Source organism: Zophobas morio, unplaced genomic scaffold (genome assembly GCF_036711695.1).
Source record: "Zophobas morio isolate AGI-343-1 ecotype UQ-CSIRO unplaced genomic scaffold, CSIRO_AGI_Zmor_V1 ptg000011l, whole genome shotgun sequence".
In the NCBI taxonomy this organism is placed as follows: Eukaryota; Metazoa; Arthropoda; class Insecta; order Coleoptera; family Tenebrionidae; genus Zophobas; species Zophobas morio.
In genome coordinates this window covers 12,409,971-12,425,292 of record NW_026972116.1, presented here as the reverse complement: position 1 = coordinate 12,425,292, position 15,322 = coordinate 12,409,971, and the positions used below count along the sequence as shown (strand labels likewise).

The window sequence follows — 15,322 nt, the reverse complement described above, 5'->3', positions numbered from 1 at the left end:
AACATTCCGTTGGAGATTGTGAAGTGGCAATTGTTGCAACCCTGCTCTACTACCTGTGAAATACAAGGAAATGGCAGACAGAGAATTTATTATTTTACAGTGTGGAACAAGGAAGAGAGAGGAAAAGTCCAAATATTCGTATTATACTGAAAACTTCAACAGCAGTTAAAATACAAAGGTCGGTAATCGCATTTTTGAAACGATAAAGTAGAACAGTAATTTCTTGTGGAAATAATTAGTTGCCACTTCCTTGAAAAAACTGTGAAAAATTTGCACCTGTTTCTGAAACTCCTCTGACGAATTAGTTGAAATACGACGTCACCATATAGAAGATCAAGGTGAAAAAACTGGTGATCAAAAAACAAGAACCTACCGAATAACCAACCAACAATCGAAAAAGCAAATATTTTTTATTTCTATCGGGGGCATTTGACGCTACGATCTAGAAAAAGAACATTTGTTAATCACACTACAAAAATGTACATTTGGCGCAATAAATAAATACAATACATTTTTTGGTATATGTATGTCGAATCTGTTACAGGCCATAGTTTTAGACGTTCTTCCGCATAATGTTGGATAATAATATGTACGAATTCCTCAAAGGGTTAGAGAATGGAAATTAAGAGAGTGAAATAGGATATATTCCATTAAAATGGACTATTCCATTTTTAAATATACCGGGTGTCTGGATAATGGTGGATTAACTCTTCAGTACGTTATGTTATTGGGTTTCGGAAGTCCCAAAAAAATTATAAAAATAAAATTGTTCACCTAATGCGTGAATAACGCCGGCTAATTTTCTGATTTCTTAGGAACGATGGTGACTGAAATCCATTTTTTATTTTTTTTTAGGACAATAACCAAAACAACCAGTAGTTATTAATCGTTGTATATTATTATTAATACAAGCTGTTGGTTTTCATTTAGCAAGTATTGCCCCCCCCCCCACTCACCCATTATTTTCTTCGAAGGTATGCCATCTGACAATATAAGTTTTATCTTAGCAAACACTAGCCCCGCCCACCCGCCCTTTATTTTCTTAGAGGGCTAGTACCTGCTACGATAAGATTGATTCAGGCTAATGAGATCCCTCTAAGAAAACAGAGGGCGGGTGGGCAAGGTTAGTACCTGCTAAAATAAGATCGATTTTGCAAATGACATATCCTCTAAGAAAAGATAGGGTGGGTGGGCGGGGCTAGTACCTACTAAAAGAAGACCGTGTCCTTACTGCAATGTTGATCTGATTATTTTCAAATGGAAAAACTCACTTGAGATTAGGCATATCTTTGCGTTTTATCAAAGTATTAATATTTTTGGAGCAATTCTCAATTCGTCTCCTATGGTGGAGAAGTGCACTCCAAACCGAAAATAAACAAGTTAACAGATTGTGTTTTCGTAACATAATGCATTCAAATCAAAGGTAGTGGCAGATTATGGGTGATTAAAATATGAAACATTAATGAATTCAAAAAAGCTGTACAGAAATCTCTAAAAATATATAGGGTATCATTAAAAAAAAGTTGGATGTCGTAGACAAATAAAAGTTCGCTCAATTTTTATAACCGATGATGACAAATATCGCCACCAAAAAAAAGTCTCATTTGGAGCTGCTTTTTCGTTCAGCGCCAACTATTAAGAGGATGATTTTTGTGAATCATCGTGCATTGTAAACAGTAAGTATTTCTTATTACAACTTTTTTCTTAAAGCTTAAAAACAATCTTATTTCGTTCGAGCGAAAGCTACAAATCTTGTTTACATTTTTTTTAACTTCTTCCACGACCTCAAATACGTAAACTTTAGGATCACTAAACAAAAGCGTATTATTAAACTTGGAAGCATCCGAAAACTTTTAACTTAAGAAGGCTATTAAAGTCATACTGCGTTATTTTCTTAGAAACGACCTCTCTCATTCGAATTGGTAGATGGTAATCCGATCACGAATAAAGAGAAAAACAAAAATCACTTTTCGTTCGGAAGCGTTTTACTACAAATCACAGGAGAGTGAACTCAAATGAGGCCATCAGTTAAAGCAATATTACGATAAATCCATCAAGCATCGGGAATACAAGATGACATGAGTAACACAATATAAGGATGATAAATACAGTATCAGAGTAAAACCAGATCGTCCAAAGAAATTCAAACCAATCTGAAAAACAAAAAATTATAAATACAACTTTCTGTATTAAAGAGGTTGAATGTTGTAAACTACAACCACAATCAAATTGTCATCACTATAGTCTTACAAATTTCGCATAGCCAATTGTTGCACATTTCAACTATTGTGTAAAATCTCTTATTACAGTGAGCGACTTTTATAATATTGTCTGCTTTAATTTTCCGACGCTGGTGAGACATTAAGTTTAAGAAACTACAGAAATAGCATAGCAACGAATGAATTGCGGTTCAACCTGTTGGAATATTACACAGCACATAGTTATTTTACACGCGGTCGTAAGGAGGTCTAGTTGAATACCTAGTATAGATTTTGTAGTACAAATCTGATATGTAAATTAAGTGCGATCCGCCGCAAGATCAAAAAAGTAGGTCAAAATGTTAACTGCCTAATTTAATAGCGTGTTGAATGATTAACAGTTAGTTTGTTGATGTTTTAAAAGTATCAGTGCTTACAAACTTAAAATTGTGATTTTGATTGTATAGTAAAGAAATTCAGAGCAATGCGATTATATTGACGTCAATCGGTGAGAACACAAATTACCATTTGAAAAATGCACGTTCTCCGATTTATATAAATACATCAATTAGACGTATAATTATACTTTATTAAATATAATTAGTCGACATGAACACCGACACGTAAACCTTATCTATTCCACAGTTTTGAACAATAATCTAATTATTTTCGACGTGATCCTTTTAATACACGTAACTGGCTTGGTATTTCACCTTGGCTACATCCAAATCTTAATTACCTACAAACAAACCTGAATCTATTTGATTGTCGTTCCCATTCTCTTATATAAGTTTGGTAATTTTTATTAATGAAATCACAAACACATCTGTGACAACTGCATCAACACGAGTAATTTTGTATATCAATGTATTATCAGGATGTGGATATGACACACTGATAAACAGATTAATTACTTCATTGTCACTCACAAACGAGCAGTAACCTATTAAGCACTCGCAAAGCTTTAAATCTTTATTATAGCACTATCAAAAGGTCACTAACTCTTCGAAATCGGGCCTAAAAAGATGACACATACACACCCACAAATATTTGTTTATTTAACCCATGTGGAGAACAAGTGTTTAAATAATCGTAACACTTGAACTACTTTCCTTCATTCGGCCTCAGTGAATGAGGAAAAAAAGTAGCAAAACAAAATATACACACCACGTTGTAGCAGATCCTCATCAGCCTAGACCACACCGCCGAAATAGACCGAATTACAGAATGCACATGTAAGAATCATCAGTCATGGCAGACATAACACTATAAACAGAAGATTTCGTAAAGAATGAGGTTGATGCCCCTCGAACAGCAAAGCACAAATCATGATCGGAGGCATGACGGACGACAACTGAAAGCAGAGAGTAAAGCGAGCGTTTAGGTAGCGCAAAATATTCGCCGTTGCTGAAGTAGTAGAGGCAGCGAGTACCAAGGTAGGTAAGAATAAAACTCATAATTTAACACACTGCGTGGACAAGTGGGAGATAACGAGGCGGGAGGATTAACAGACCGGCTACTAAAAAAGCACATAAATGATTGCGCTACCAAAATTTTTGACGATATAATAATACCATGTCGAAACTAGTACCATAAAATCAAAAAAAAATTTCGGCCATTTTTTCACATGTAACAATCAACAAGTTACATTGTATGTGGAATGGTAACCATCTGTTGGCTAGCGTAATTTCGGTTAACTCTGAGAAGCGTGTTTTTATTCCATCCACAAGAGTCTAGGGCTATTATGGTATTATCGCAATACTAACATTAATGTAGCAGTTGGTAGTCGATTGCTATCTTTCCAAATCTCAAATCTCCTCCATCTTCACTATTATTAAAATTAACCTTCTGGTTCGTTTGCAAAAGGATCATTGAAAATGATGGCTGCTCATTAACACACAACGGGATAATAAAAAGGCTAATCATAAATCCGAATCTTATTAAAAAAAACTGCTGATGCATTCGCAATTTTTTAAGAGTAAACAACTAAAACTAAAAACGGCCATTTGGATCTTGATATCGCAATCGTATATCAAAATGCTTATTAGAATCGACACCATCTGACTAATGCGGGGAATGGCCTAAGATAAACAAATCCATGATTCATGAAACCAGAACGACATATGGAAATGCATTCGAAACTGGGGAAGAGGAGTCACAGATTGTTCGTATTCAGAGGAAATATTGACTTTCATTCGTTCGAGTTTAAACATTTTTCTGGTCTTGTTATGGAGATTTCTAACCTTGATGTAGTTATTTAATTTTTCTGGTCGTTTTCTTTAGTGACATGGCACATTTATAAATGATTCATGGGTCTATTTATCTCGAATGAATACATTCAGTATCGCCTTATAAAACGCTATAGATACATACATCAACAAGTTAAGTGGTTATTGTAACCATTAATCTTATATTTTAATAATCAACAACGGGAGCTTAAAACTCTTGATGTGTTTGTATATTTTTCGTAGATGTTAATGGTCTGTAAAAGTAAAGATTTATGGGATAACAAAATGCATATTGCAACATACTATTAATAAAAGTAAAAAGCTTACTGATGCGCTGATTACTTTTATGTGGTATGCGATTCTTACACAAGGTTATAATTAAGAAGAAAAAATAATTAAGATAGTGCTTCTTCTGCACTTAAATCACATTTTCAGCTTTACTTTTTTTTAATGTTAAACGTCTATTTTTTAACAAAGATGATGATCGATTTTCGAAAATGTGCAGATTTTTATGATACTTTCAAATCAATTATTTTTATATACAAAGCACTGAAAAAAATTAACAAATTTACCTAAACGTTTACAACTTTCGCTATTTTTAAACTGGAAACCATTGGATTACAGTTTTCGATTACCAACATCAAATGTCAACAAAAGCATGTACCACTTCGAACAAAAATCTTAATTAACAAAACTGAGTAAAAAATTATAACAAAAGGTCGTAATAAATTAAAAAAATAAACAAATTTTTCTTGTCATATTTTCTTTAAGGAACAATTTTGTATACGTTTCGAATGGATCTACGAAATGGTAGCATTGATGGTCTACTGTTTTCATTTCCACTGCGACATAAATATATTCTTCTGTCGAATGAGAGTGGAAACTATGAGAACCGAGGATGTGAAAAAGGTAAAAAAAGCGCTAATCGTAATTGTTTTATATAAAGAACTAAAAAGTAATTTCTTCTATAAAAAATTTATTTCAAATTTCAGAAGGAAAAAAAGAGAGAACGGACGGGTGGGTGGGCGGGGCCAAATTTAACTTTTCCTTACTGAGTCTTTTATAAGCAAACATTAGCCCCGCCCATCCACCCCCTCTTCATTCTAGTAAATACTCTTAATGCTGTTAATTAATGACAACATTATTATTTTATTAGAATCTTAGGCAAATCTATTAAACCGTTGGTAAGAAAACAGATCAGTTATTAAACAAAGTATCTAGAAAATATTAGGCCGGTGTTAAATAAGCATACCAGGGTCAAAACGGAGTAGGGTAGGCGGGGCCACTTTTTACTTACTTTGATTACTTAGATTCTACCGTTTGTCAAAAGAGAATTCAATTCCCATTTTACAATAAATAAAATAAGTCAGTGAAATGGAAAAAAGAGGTGGGCGCGGCTAAGTTTAGTTTTTTTCTACAATATTATAAGTTTAACTTTTTCTTACAAATTATATTACAAGCAAGTGACTGCACACCTAATATTGTTCAGTAATATCTTAGCAAGTACTAGCACCACCCACCCACCCTTTATTGTTTTAGAGGGTTTGTCACTGGCCAAAGTTGGTTTCATTTTGGGAATACTGAAATTAAGTAAACAAGATCGAACTCGTGCCTGCTATTAATTGGTGTGGCATATATGATGTAATGATATCAGTTATAGAGATTCCCAAACCCACATTATTATTATTAATACCGGAATTAATGAAATTTTACCCTACATATTTCACTAAAAATAGTAGCGGTTATGGGAGCTTTGATTATTTTTTTTCTTTTTGTTTCAAAACATCTGCCTTACGGTGTGTACTTTTATAAAAAAAAAGGTACACATTACTGAAAAATCTGGATGTCTATTAATGGTAAGTTAATTTGTTGTGTTTACCTTCTAGTAAATATTTGCCAAAATAAAAACATGGAAGTAATATTCTACCTCCATGAATAAAACTAAATAAAACGAGTCCTTGAAACAGAGAACGGATGGGTGTTTTTTCTTTTAACTTTTATTTAAATTCTACTGCTTGGTAATATAAAATTTATTATTCACCTCTAAAGGGGTAGAGGGATTAAATTTGCTTTTCTTTTTGTTAAATTCCAGTATTTGCTAAAATATGATGAAAGGAAATAAAATTAGTCCTTGAAATAGAGAAGGGGTGGGTGGGTTGGGCTAATTTTTTGTGTTTACATTCCAGTAAATATTTACCGCAATAAAATTAGTCCTTGAAAGAAACAAGTGGTGGATGTTTTTTTTTTTAATTTTTATTTAGATTCTACTGCTTGGTAATATAAAATTTATTAATCATCTCTAAAAGGGGACGGGGATTAATTTTGCATTTCTTTTTCTTAGATTCGAGTATTTGCTAAAATAGAATGAAAGGAAATAATATTTTATAAAATTTAGATAACATTTATTCGATAGCTAGACAGACGGAAACGGGAGACCTCTTGTTTTCTGCTCTATCATAACAGGTGAAAGCGGATTCATAAATCACAAGTATAAAAGTATGTTATTTTATGAAATTTAGATAACATTTACCATTATTAAACCCTAGGTAGAGAAGAATGGTATATATATGTTATATAAACTGACGTCACAATTTTTTTTAAGGTGGTGGTCCACCAAATTTTAGTTAGTGTTTTACTCTCTTCACGACAATCTTAAGGTAGGCCTAAAATCGTCCGTCTTATGAAATGGCCAACATACATATTCACATTTCGAAAAACAGACCGACATTTTTGTATTCTACAAGTTGTGAAACGTCGAGAGAACATTAAACATTCCTTAAACTGACAATTTTATATTTATACTCGGGATGGTGATACTGCTCTAGGATATCAGACGTTTTCAGGACAACAGTATTTTTAAGTTTAGTGGAAATTTCTCATTGGTCTTAAATTTAGCTAACGACTCCGGGATCTTTAGTTTTCACCATTTGTTTTGAAAATAATGATAAAAGTCAATTTTTGATATTCACATGTGAGATGTTGATAAAATCCACATCTTACCGACCATCAACATGTTGATGAACTTCAACGTCAGTTAAACTTTAATTGTATCAATTATCTCTGAAATTAAGCATAATAGTAAAATTTACCATAAGTCTGTACATTGTTCTATGTGTTCATGGTTTAATAATTTTATTAATACAGAATAGAATAAATTAGAATCCGTTTCATTAGAATCCACAATAGCAGTATAAATTAAGAAAATTTAAACAACATACGCTATATGCTTTATAATCGTGCCAATAATAAGTCCCTCGTTAATATTAGATTTTACCACAATAAGCCATTTCCTGTAAATAATACAATGAAATGCTAGCCTCCGAGAAAATGCGCTTTATTGCTAGTTTCTTTGCATGAATTCACCTTTTGATCTTACAATTCAAAAATGATATATTTACTCTAAAATATCCCATACACTGCTATTACGGACCTTTTACCAACAAGGGAGAAAAATAGGTGCTTTTACTGCTGTGCACTTTTCGCATGACTGCCACCGCGAGCGATTTTCTCTGTAAGTAAAACCAAACAAAGCGCAAACCGAACAAAATTACCCCTCGGCGAAAATAAACCAGGAATGCATTTGCATATGCACAATGTGTCACAGGTCAATAATAGCTCACAGACAAATTTCTTTTGTCTTCTGTGATTTATCGACTACTTCATCGTACTTTCTTTTGTCCACTTAAAATTAATCGAGTCGAAAGGTGTTCAAGAATCGATTCGCGTGTGAACACTGAAAAGGTCAGGCAGTTTTTTACAAATTCAACAAGAACGATGCAGTGAAAATGTACTATTTATGGTAAACCTGCAAGGATGAAGGTTTTGAAAGCTGATTTAATTGTGTGTCGTCGTTTACGGTGTAACACAGAAAACCGATTTTCTTCGTCGATACATGATACCTAGTCCCGAGGACGTTACCTTGACCAACGCAATTGTCGGTTTTAATAACTTTTTTTACGTCAGAAAGAATCGAGGATCGGTTGTATAATGTTGGTTTAATGTTCCTCCTACAAGAAAGATAATAACTTGATACAACCCGAAAGCCAAGAGATCCACACGTGTGTAGGCCACGACTAATGATCACCCTCCTCCACAGCATCTGTTCTTAATTTTATTTAAATTGCCTAGTAAATTAGTAAATTATACGTTCCGATCGCCTATGTAATTAGAACAAAAACGAGGAATTGCACGACACCCTAATCGTTCTACACCGCAAATAGAACTAGGATATCCGTCATGACCAAAGAGTTCATGTGTTCAATTAAAACCGTCAGGATAATGCGGACGATCGTCTTGAACCAGTTGTGAATTGCATCGGAACAAAAGTGATGCGACTACCTTCGGAGCTGATGATACCTCGTTAATTTAACGAGCAAAATTTAACCTCTTCCAATCCTTCTTCTGGTAGATGTTCCCACCTGCTTCGGTGCAGATTAACTGCCTTACAATTAAACTAATGGTGGTTTTGAGCACTCACCATGTGGCAATTTATTAACATCAGGAAATGCATTCGGTGTAGACGGTTCTGCTGCAACTGTTGCTCATTATTCTCGATTCGAATCATTTACATAGAGTGACGCAATTATTGGTGTACGTGCAATTATCTGGTATGACACACTGAGACAATAGCCCCGGTGGAGATCCATTCGAAAGAAACCATTAATCACAATTCTGTTTAGGCAAGGATTTGCGATATTTCAATTTTAGATACATTAGTCGTTTTGACAGTAAGTCAAATGTATTGCGGAAATGACCTATTTTGCATATCGCGTCATCAGAGGTTGTTCATGATAAAGATTTATTGGTTTATATCACACCTTTGGCCAGGTGGACACTGAAAGCACAGTTGGTTAACCATGAAATGTACACCAAAGTAGGAAAAACAGAAGTGAAAGAAATACTCTTATTAAGCATTAGATATTATTTACTTGTTGTTTGTAAGGCAGCTATTATTGTAAGTGTTAAATTCCGCAAGGAAGTTGAGTGGAAAGTTAATCATTTACTAGAAAATCACAATGTCTTGTCAAGACATTGTTTGTCGCTACAATAAACAAGTTGTGAAATAAAAACATAAATAATGTACCATTTTTTTAACTGACCTTTCCATACGAGTTTTTAGTTGCAAATTTATTCAATTTTCATGACTGTCATTAAATGTACACTATGATTATAAATAATAATATAACATTATGAGTCGAATTTGACATGATCATAAACAGCAACGTGTAAAAATTTCAAAATTTAGCGATCTGAGGCTAATTTCAGAATTCCTAAAAATTTAGACCCAACATGATAGTTTGTCGTGTACGGATGCGTTTTTTTCATGTTTTTCTGGAATTTCAGTTTATATTATAGAATTTTTTTTTAAGAAATAAATCGAAAACTGCAACAAGAGATCACCCATTAATTTGTAGTGACGTTACATGTTACAAGGGTAAGACAATATTATGATTTATTGCTTCACAGACCACGATATAGCCATATAATTATGTAATGAAATCGTACCTTTAAACCTATTTAAATTAAAAGACGTAAAATAATAATAACTGGTGGGACACGTTTCAAACATTTTTTTCGCCAACCATTACAAATCTATTTGTTTTACGTCCCTAATCACGTCAATGAAGTATCACTTTTTTATACTAACATGTCAAAATTAGTTTTTTGGCTCACTCGTCACTTTTTTGGACTAGTTCGTCATTTTTTTGTACTCAGATGACGGGCTCCACCTTTACTGAACATCGTTATGAAATGACGGTACTAATTTCTTTCTTTGTAGAAGAGCAAAGTAGGATTCTGGTTTTAATAAAATCTCCAGGGCCTTTCCTCCAACAAGGAAAAAACAGTTGTCCTCTACTGTTCGTTAATGGGGCTGTGAAGTTTTACTAAGTACAAGTCAATTGAGTCTACTATACCTACAATTTACTTTACCCTCGGAAAGTTATTACTATTACTGAAAAATATAATTCCGCGCAATTATTATTGCGCGGAATTATATTTTTCACGGCTGTAACGTCAAAAGTAAATGGACAACAACTCTTGAAATTGGCTGCATTAAATCTGAAAATGGTTTGCACATTTCGACCACTTTCATATGAAACATTTCCGGGAAATTTTCGAAGACGGAGAACGTTAATATTGTAAATTATAAATTTCATATTAGTTCCTTATGGACACGTGTTTTTTAAAAAAGGTTTTAACAAAGTCATATTAAAGGAGTCATTTTCACATCCGGTGAAACTGGAGGTGCTGCCATCAATTTTACGATAGAAATTGATTGGGATCATTTCCTGTGCAGGTAGTAGTTTTGAAAAATTGTTGACCATGCGGTTGAGATGAGAATCTTTGTATATTTGACGTTTAACTTAGTGTTCCTAAAAAATTATTAGAAATATTCTTATTGGGGAACCATTTTTTCAAATCTGATTACGTTTTGACATTCTAGGAAGATACCAACTGTTGTAAAGTTGATACAAATTCGTTCGGAACTGAAACTACTAAAAAAAATTAATTATCCATAAGGAAGTGTGGCTCAATACAACGCATGCAAACGGAGTCATAATTTAAGTGGTGTTTCCAACAACTCATCCATTTACGTTTGATCATGTCATAATGAAACCAAATTAGGTTACAATAACCGAAATTAAATTAGATATTGCTCTCCCCTCGTTGTCCTCAGAGACCAATTTTTATGTAGGTTGAATACACGTTACTGTTTAATAGGATCAAATATTAACGCACAGTATTCGTGCTGGTTTTTTATGTAAACTCTGTTTTATTCAGTTTCCTATTTATTAAAGGATTCTTTCAGGAACGAGATTTAATATTATCAAAAATGTACACCTGTGATTAGATGACACACAAATAATGTTACGAAGTATTTGAATGAATCTTACAATAACATGTACATATGAATATTTAGTCCTTTTGAAAAACGTTCAAAATATTATGTTCTAGGGCTATTTCAAATGCTATTTTTAAGTTTTTTGTGTTCTGTCGTTCAAACTCAAACATTTGACGTTTTGAAGTGCCGTAAACACCGAGCCGCATTCCGTGGAATTTCAGCTTTAATTTTGTAGACAATTTTGCCCATTTCTGTAACAAGTATAAAAATCATTAGTGCCGCCTACAGAGAAATTGATGTTAAAATTCCCAAAATGTATACTCCTCACACATAATAGCGTCCATTTGAAACTAGCGTAGGTGCTACCAAGAATCTGTTAATAATATGCTGAAAATAGCACCCACTATTCCTCAAAAAAAACTGACACGACCTTTGTATCACTTTCCAAATTTAGAAAATAATTATTCCACCTTTAGAACATTATCCGACCAATTATGAAAATTTTACTAATGAGGTGGTTACCAATTCGTTGTTCAAAACACAACGAACTTAAATAACAACGTAATTATTCCATTAATTTCAGGGTTTCTGAAGAAACTGAGTGACCTTTTATTTACTGAAACCCGTGATTACTTATCCATCACTTTTTCACGATAAGTTCGAGGTCATGAAACTTCATGATAACTACTAACTTAACCTGGGTGACTCAGCAAACTCCCTGTCTTCCTGTAATTCAGATCGTGCAGAACGGCCAACGAGATAATGCTTCTATTCTCACAGGTTGGCAACAGAAACGCTACAACAAAAACTCGGTTTATGTCTAGCACTGTTTAAAAAACGAACGGAATAAAAGCGGCTCGGATTTATACAATGCGATTTTCCAATCTTGCTTAGAAAAACATACCAGACGTATCTTTAATCAACAAATCAACTAATCAAGCAAAATTACTCTCGGTTGACGTGCATAATAAATTACTAATTATTAATCAAGGCGAACGATTGTAATCTTGGTTCTTGATTAGATATTTCGTTCTCGGATGATGAAGGAAACGAAAATGAAAACACATCAACTATCGCAATAAAACAATAAGCGCACTGTCACAGAAAGTTGGAATAGATTATGATTTACTTTCTACAATGTTAATTATTATGATCGCACAATAATCAATCTTTCATGTAAGAAGATAAATTGTATGGGTACTCTGATACGGTCCACGAGCTTCGTGCTATTGATATTCCACACTGTTTGATCATGTAAACACTTTCCTTTGTCCATTTCGTTGGAATAAAAATAATTTATGAATAGGGAAATGAGATCGTTTAACAATTAGCAGAAATTAATTTCCCCGTGGAAAGAGCGACGACTTACGACGTGAGTTACGCTTCCGCGTTTAGTTAATTTGGGAAAGTTTTGGAATTAAATCATGTCTGAAATCTGTTATACTGCTTGTAGACTAGTGGATTAATATCACAGTTGACGAAAACACAAAAACTAAGCTGCTTCATTTACTGTTACGTCTGCAGAGATGCTAAATACTTGACGAGACCGTTCGGAGGCAGATTCCTAATATAGCTTCATAAATCGCTGCAAGCTATCACACAGGTAATGCTAGTCAAGTTCGCGGCCTTGCATTCTAAAATTTACATAGACTTGAAACTGGGACGTACGGAATAAAAATACAACAAAAGTGATATCACTCATGTGTTAGTGCTAAAATATAGAACACGATCTGATTTCACCAATTTCGCAAAGAAATTGGTTCAAGCTTTGCACATGAAATGAATGTCGACCTACACACAAATAAAAGCTAGGCTGAAAGCGAGTTCAATTGCAAGACAACACTATAATTATTGTAGTGCGGATATAAAAGGGAATAAGCAACGAAGCAGCGAAGGTATTTTAACCATAGCTGTTGCTAAAATTGCTGCTTATTAAACTTTAACCTAACTTTTCCTGTAGACTACTTTCAGATTTTGTGAAAAATTTAATAAATTGATCACTATAGTGCATACCGTATGGATAGTTCATGCAGTAATAAACTGTTATTACTGGTAATAAAAGTGTTATACTACTGTGGAGGATATTGCAAATATCACCTGAGGCTGACTAAATATTGCCACTGCATAACTAATAATAAAACACCCAACTTATCACATGTGAGTACCGGTTTGGCAATGAATTATTGTGTCTAAAAATACCGTGAAGGTACTGTAAAGAACATCAAGAAATAAAGAGGAACGAATTTAATGCTGATTTGGCTTGACGAATCAAACAAATTGCGTCCAATTAAAGTTAAGAACAGTGTAATGGTGGGTAGAACAATAATTAAACAACTTAGTGGGCTATTCAAGATTGTATCTTCCCATTAACTAAAAATGATAAAAGTGACGGGGAATCTGATACAACATTACAGAGATTAATCATAAACACCTATTTAATTTCACTCATTCTTCATGGTAAAGGCGCTACAAATATTTGTATGTTACTTTCAATTCGAGTTTATAATTTGCAACTTCATCTTTGTGTAATCTCATTGACCGGACAATGCCTTATGCGAAAACGTGATGTAATATAAAGGCAATGCAGCACTATACTGGAAGAAATGTAAAGTGCATATTATCATTCTAGATTACCCGCTTGAAAATGTAATGTCAGCATCATCTAGCGTAAAAAATTACTAAAAGGTAAGTAAACGTAATATGATAAAACAGCGCATAATGCGAATTAAACGAATCCACATTGGAACACGAAATAAACGTCCCACAATTATGCGTATTTATCGTTTTTAAATGGAAAATGTTATAAGTTTCGGCAACAGATGTTGCTGTCATTTATTTAGAATAGAGATTGAGATGCGATAGTCAAAGAAGGATTTTGGCATAGCGTCTCCGTAGATGCATGTGGGACCACATTAAACGCATATTTGCTTTGAAATTTCACGACACACGTGCGCTACGCGCACTGCATACATGCATGCTCTATACTTCGGTTCACTTTATCCATAGTAACGAACTCAAATTACTATTTACATAAATTTGTTTCAGTTAACTTTTTTTATGACTAATAATGACTACTTTGTAAAAATTGCATATTTTTGTCTACATGAACTATACAAATGCAATCTTGTTCTCGAAATGATGAAATAAGAAATATCATTTGACGTGCCTGGATAAGTCAATAAAATTTGATTCCTCACTTCTTCTCAGATTTGCTCCAAAAGTTCTGGACAGATTAAATACATTTTAATTCCGCACGTGTGATTTCATCATCGATTCTGTTCCTTGCAGGAATTCATTTCCAATTTGTTGTAAAGTACAGACATTTCAGAAATTAAAAGTGGCATTTAATTGTCATTAAGGAAATGCTTTGAAGAGTTGCAGAGAGACGAAACAAGAGGAAATAATCGGAGTTGTGCAACCGATTACTTACTTTAAATGTTACTTTTACATTACGTCACAGATAAAAGCTACTTCCACTTACTTAGTTCACTCTGTTCACACTTCAGAAAGAAAAAGTAAGCAAGAGCTACGTGTTTCAAACAGAAAAATTCAAACTAAAAACGAACGAATCACATGTTAACAAAAGATTAGAAACTACGAACGATATTTTTTATTACCATGCAACTTTTTTTTGTTTTGCTGCAACATGCACTTATCAATTAATTCAATTACAAGAAATGTTACAAAAGAAACTTTTACGCAATGAGAACGTTTCCATGATAGTTAACGATTTTATACAATTACACATCTGTTTCAATTATATAACTAATTAATTAACCCAATTAATCTCCAACAATGATTTAGTTTATGACCTAGTGAGAAATATACACAAGTTAAATTATTCTTCGGCTAGGTACATCTCACAATGTAGTGTTCAAAATCAAGGAAAAAAAGTTAGATTAATTAAAAAGCTCTCAAGCGTAGACGTCTATCAAGTATACTTGAAACGGATAATGCACGAAACCGGATGTTCCGGAAGTAGAAGCAAATCATGCCTTTCACTGCAATGAGTTCACAAAATTACATGATAATTCCGCAGCGATTAACTTACT

At 33.5% G+C, this 15,322-nt stretch overlaps 1 protein-coding gene across 4 annotated transcripts in view; it reads right to left on the bottom strand.

Moving 5' to 3' along the window:
• The window catches only part of Jvl (javelin-like), a 110,735-nt gene that overhangs the window by 42,420 nt on the left and 52,993 nt on the right, over window positions 1-15,322 (bottom strand). The window contains exon 1 of one of the 4 annotated variants that reach the window (XM_064053190.1): window positions 3,366-3,537. The exons of the other annotated variants lie outside the window; for them this stretch is intronic. Within the exon in view, the coding sequence (XP_063909260.1) occupies window positions 3,366-3,386 (21 nt within the window). The 5' untranslated portion in view covers window positions 3,387-3,537. Of the gene's footprint in view, window positions 1-3,365; window positions 3,538-15,322 lie in introns of those variants that run through there. 4 annotated transcript variants of the gene reach the window in all.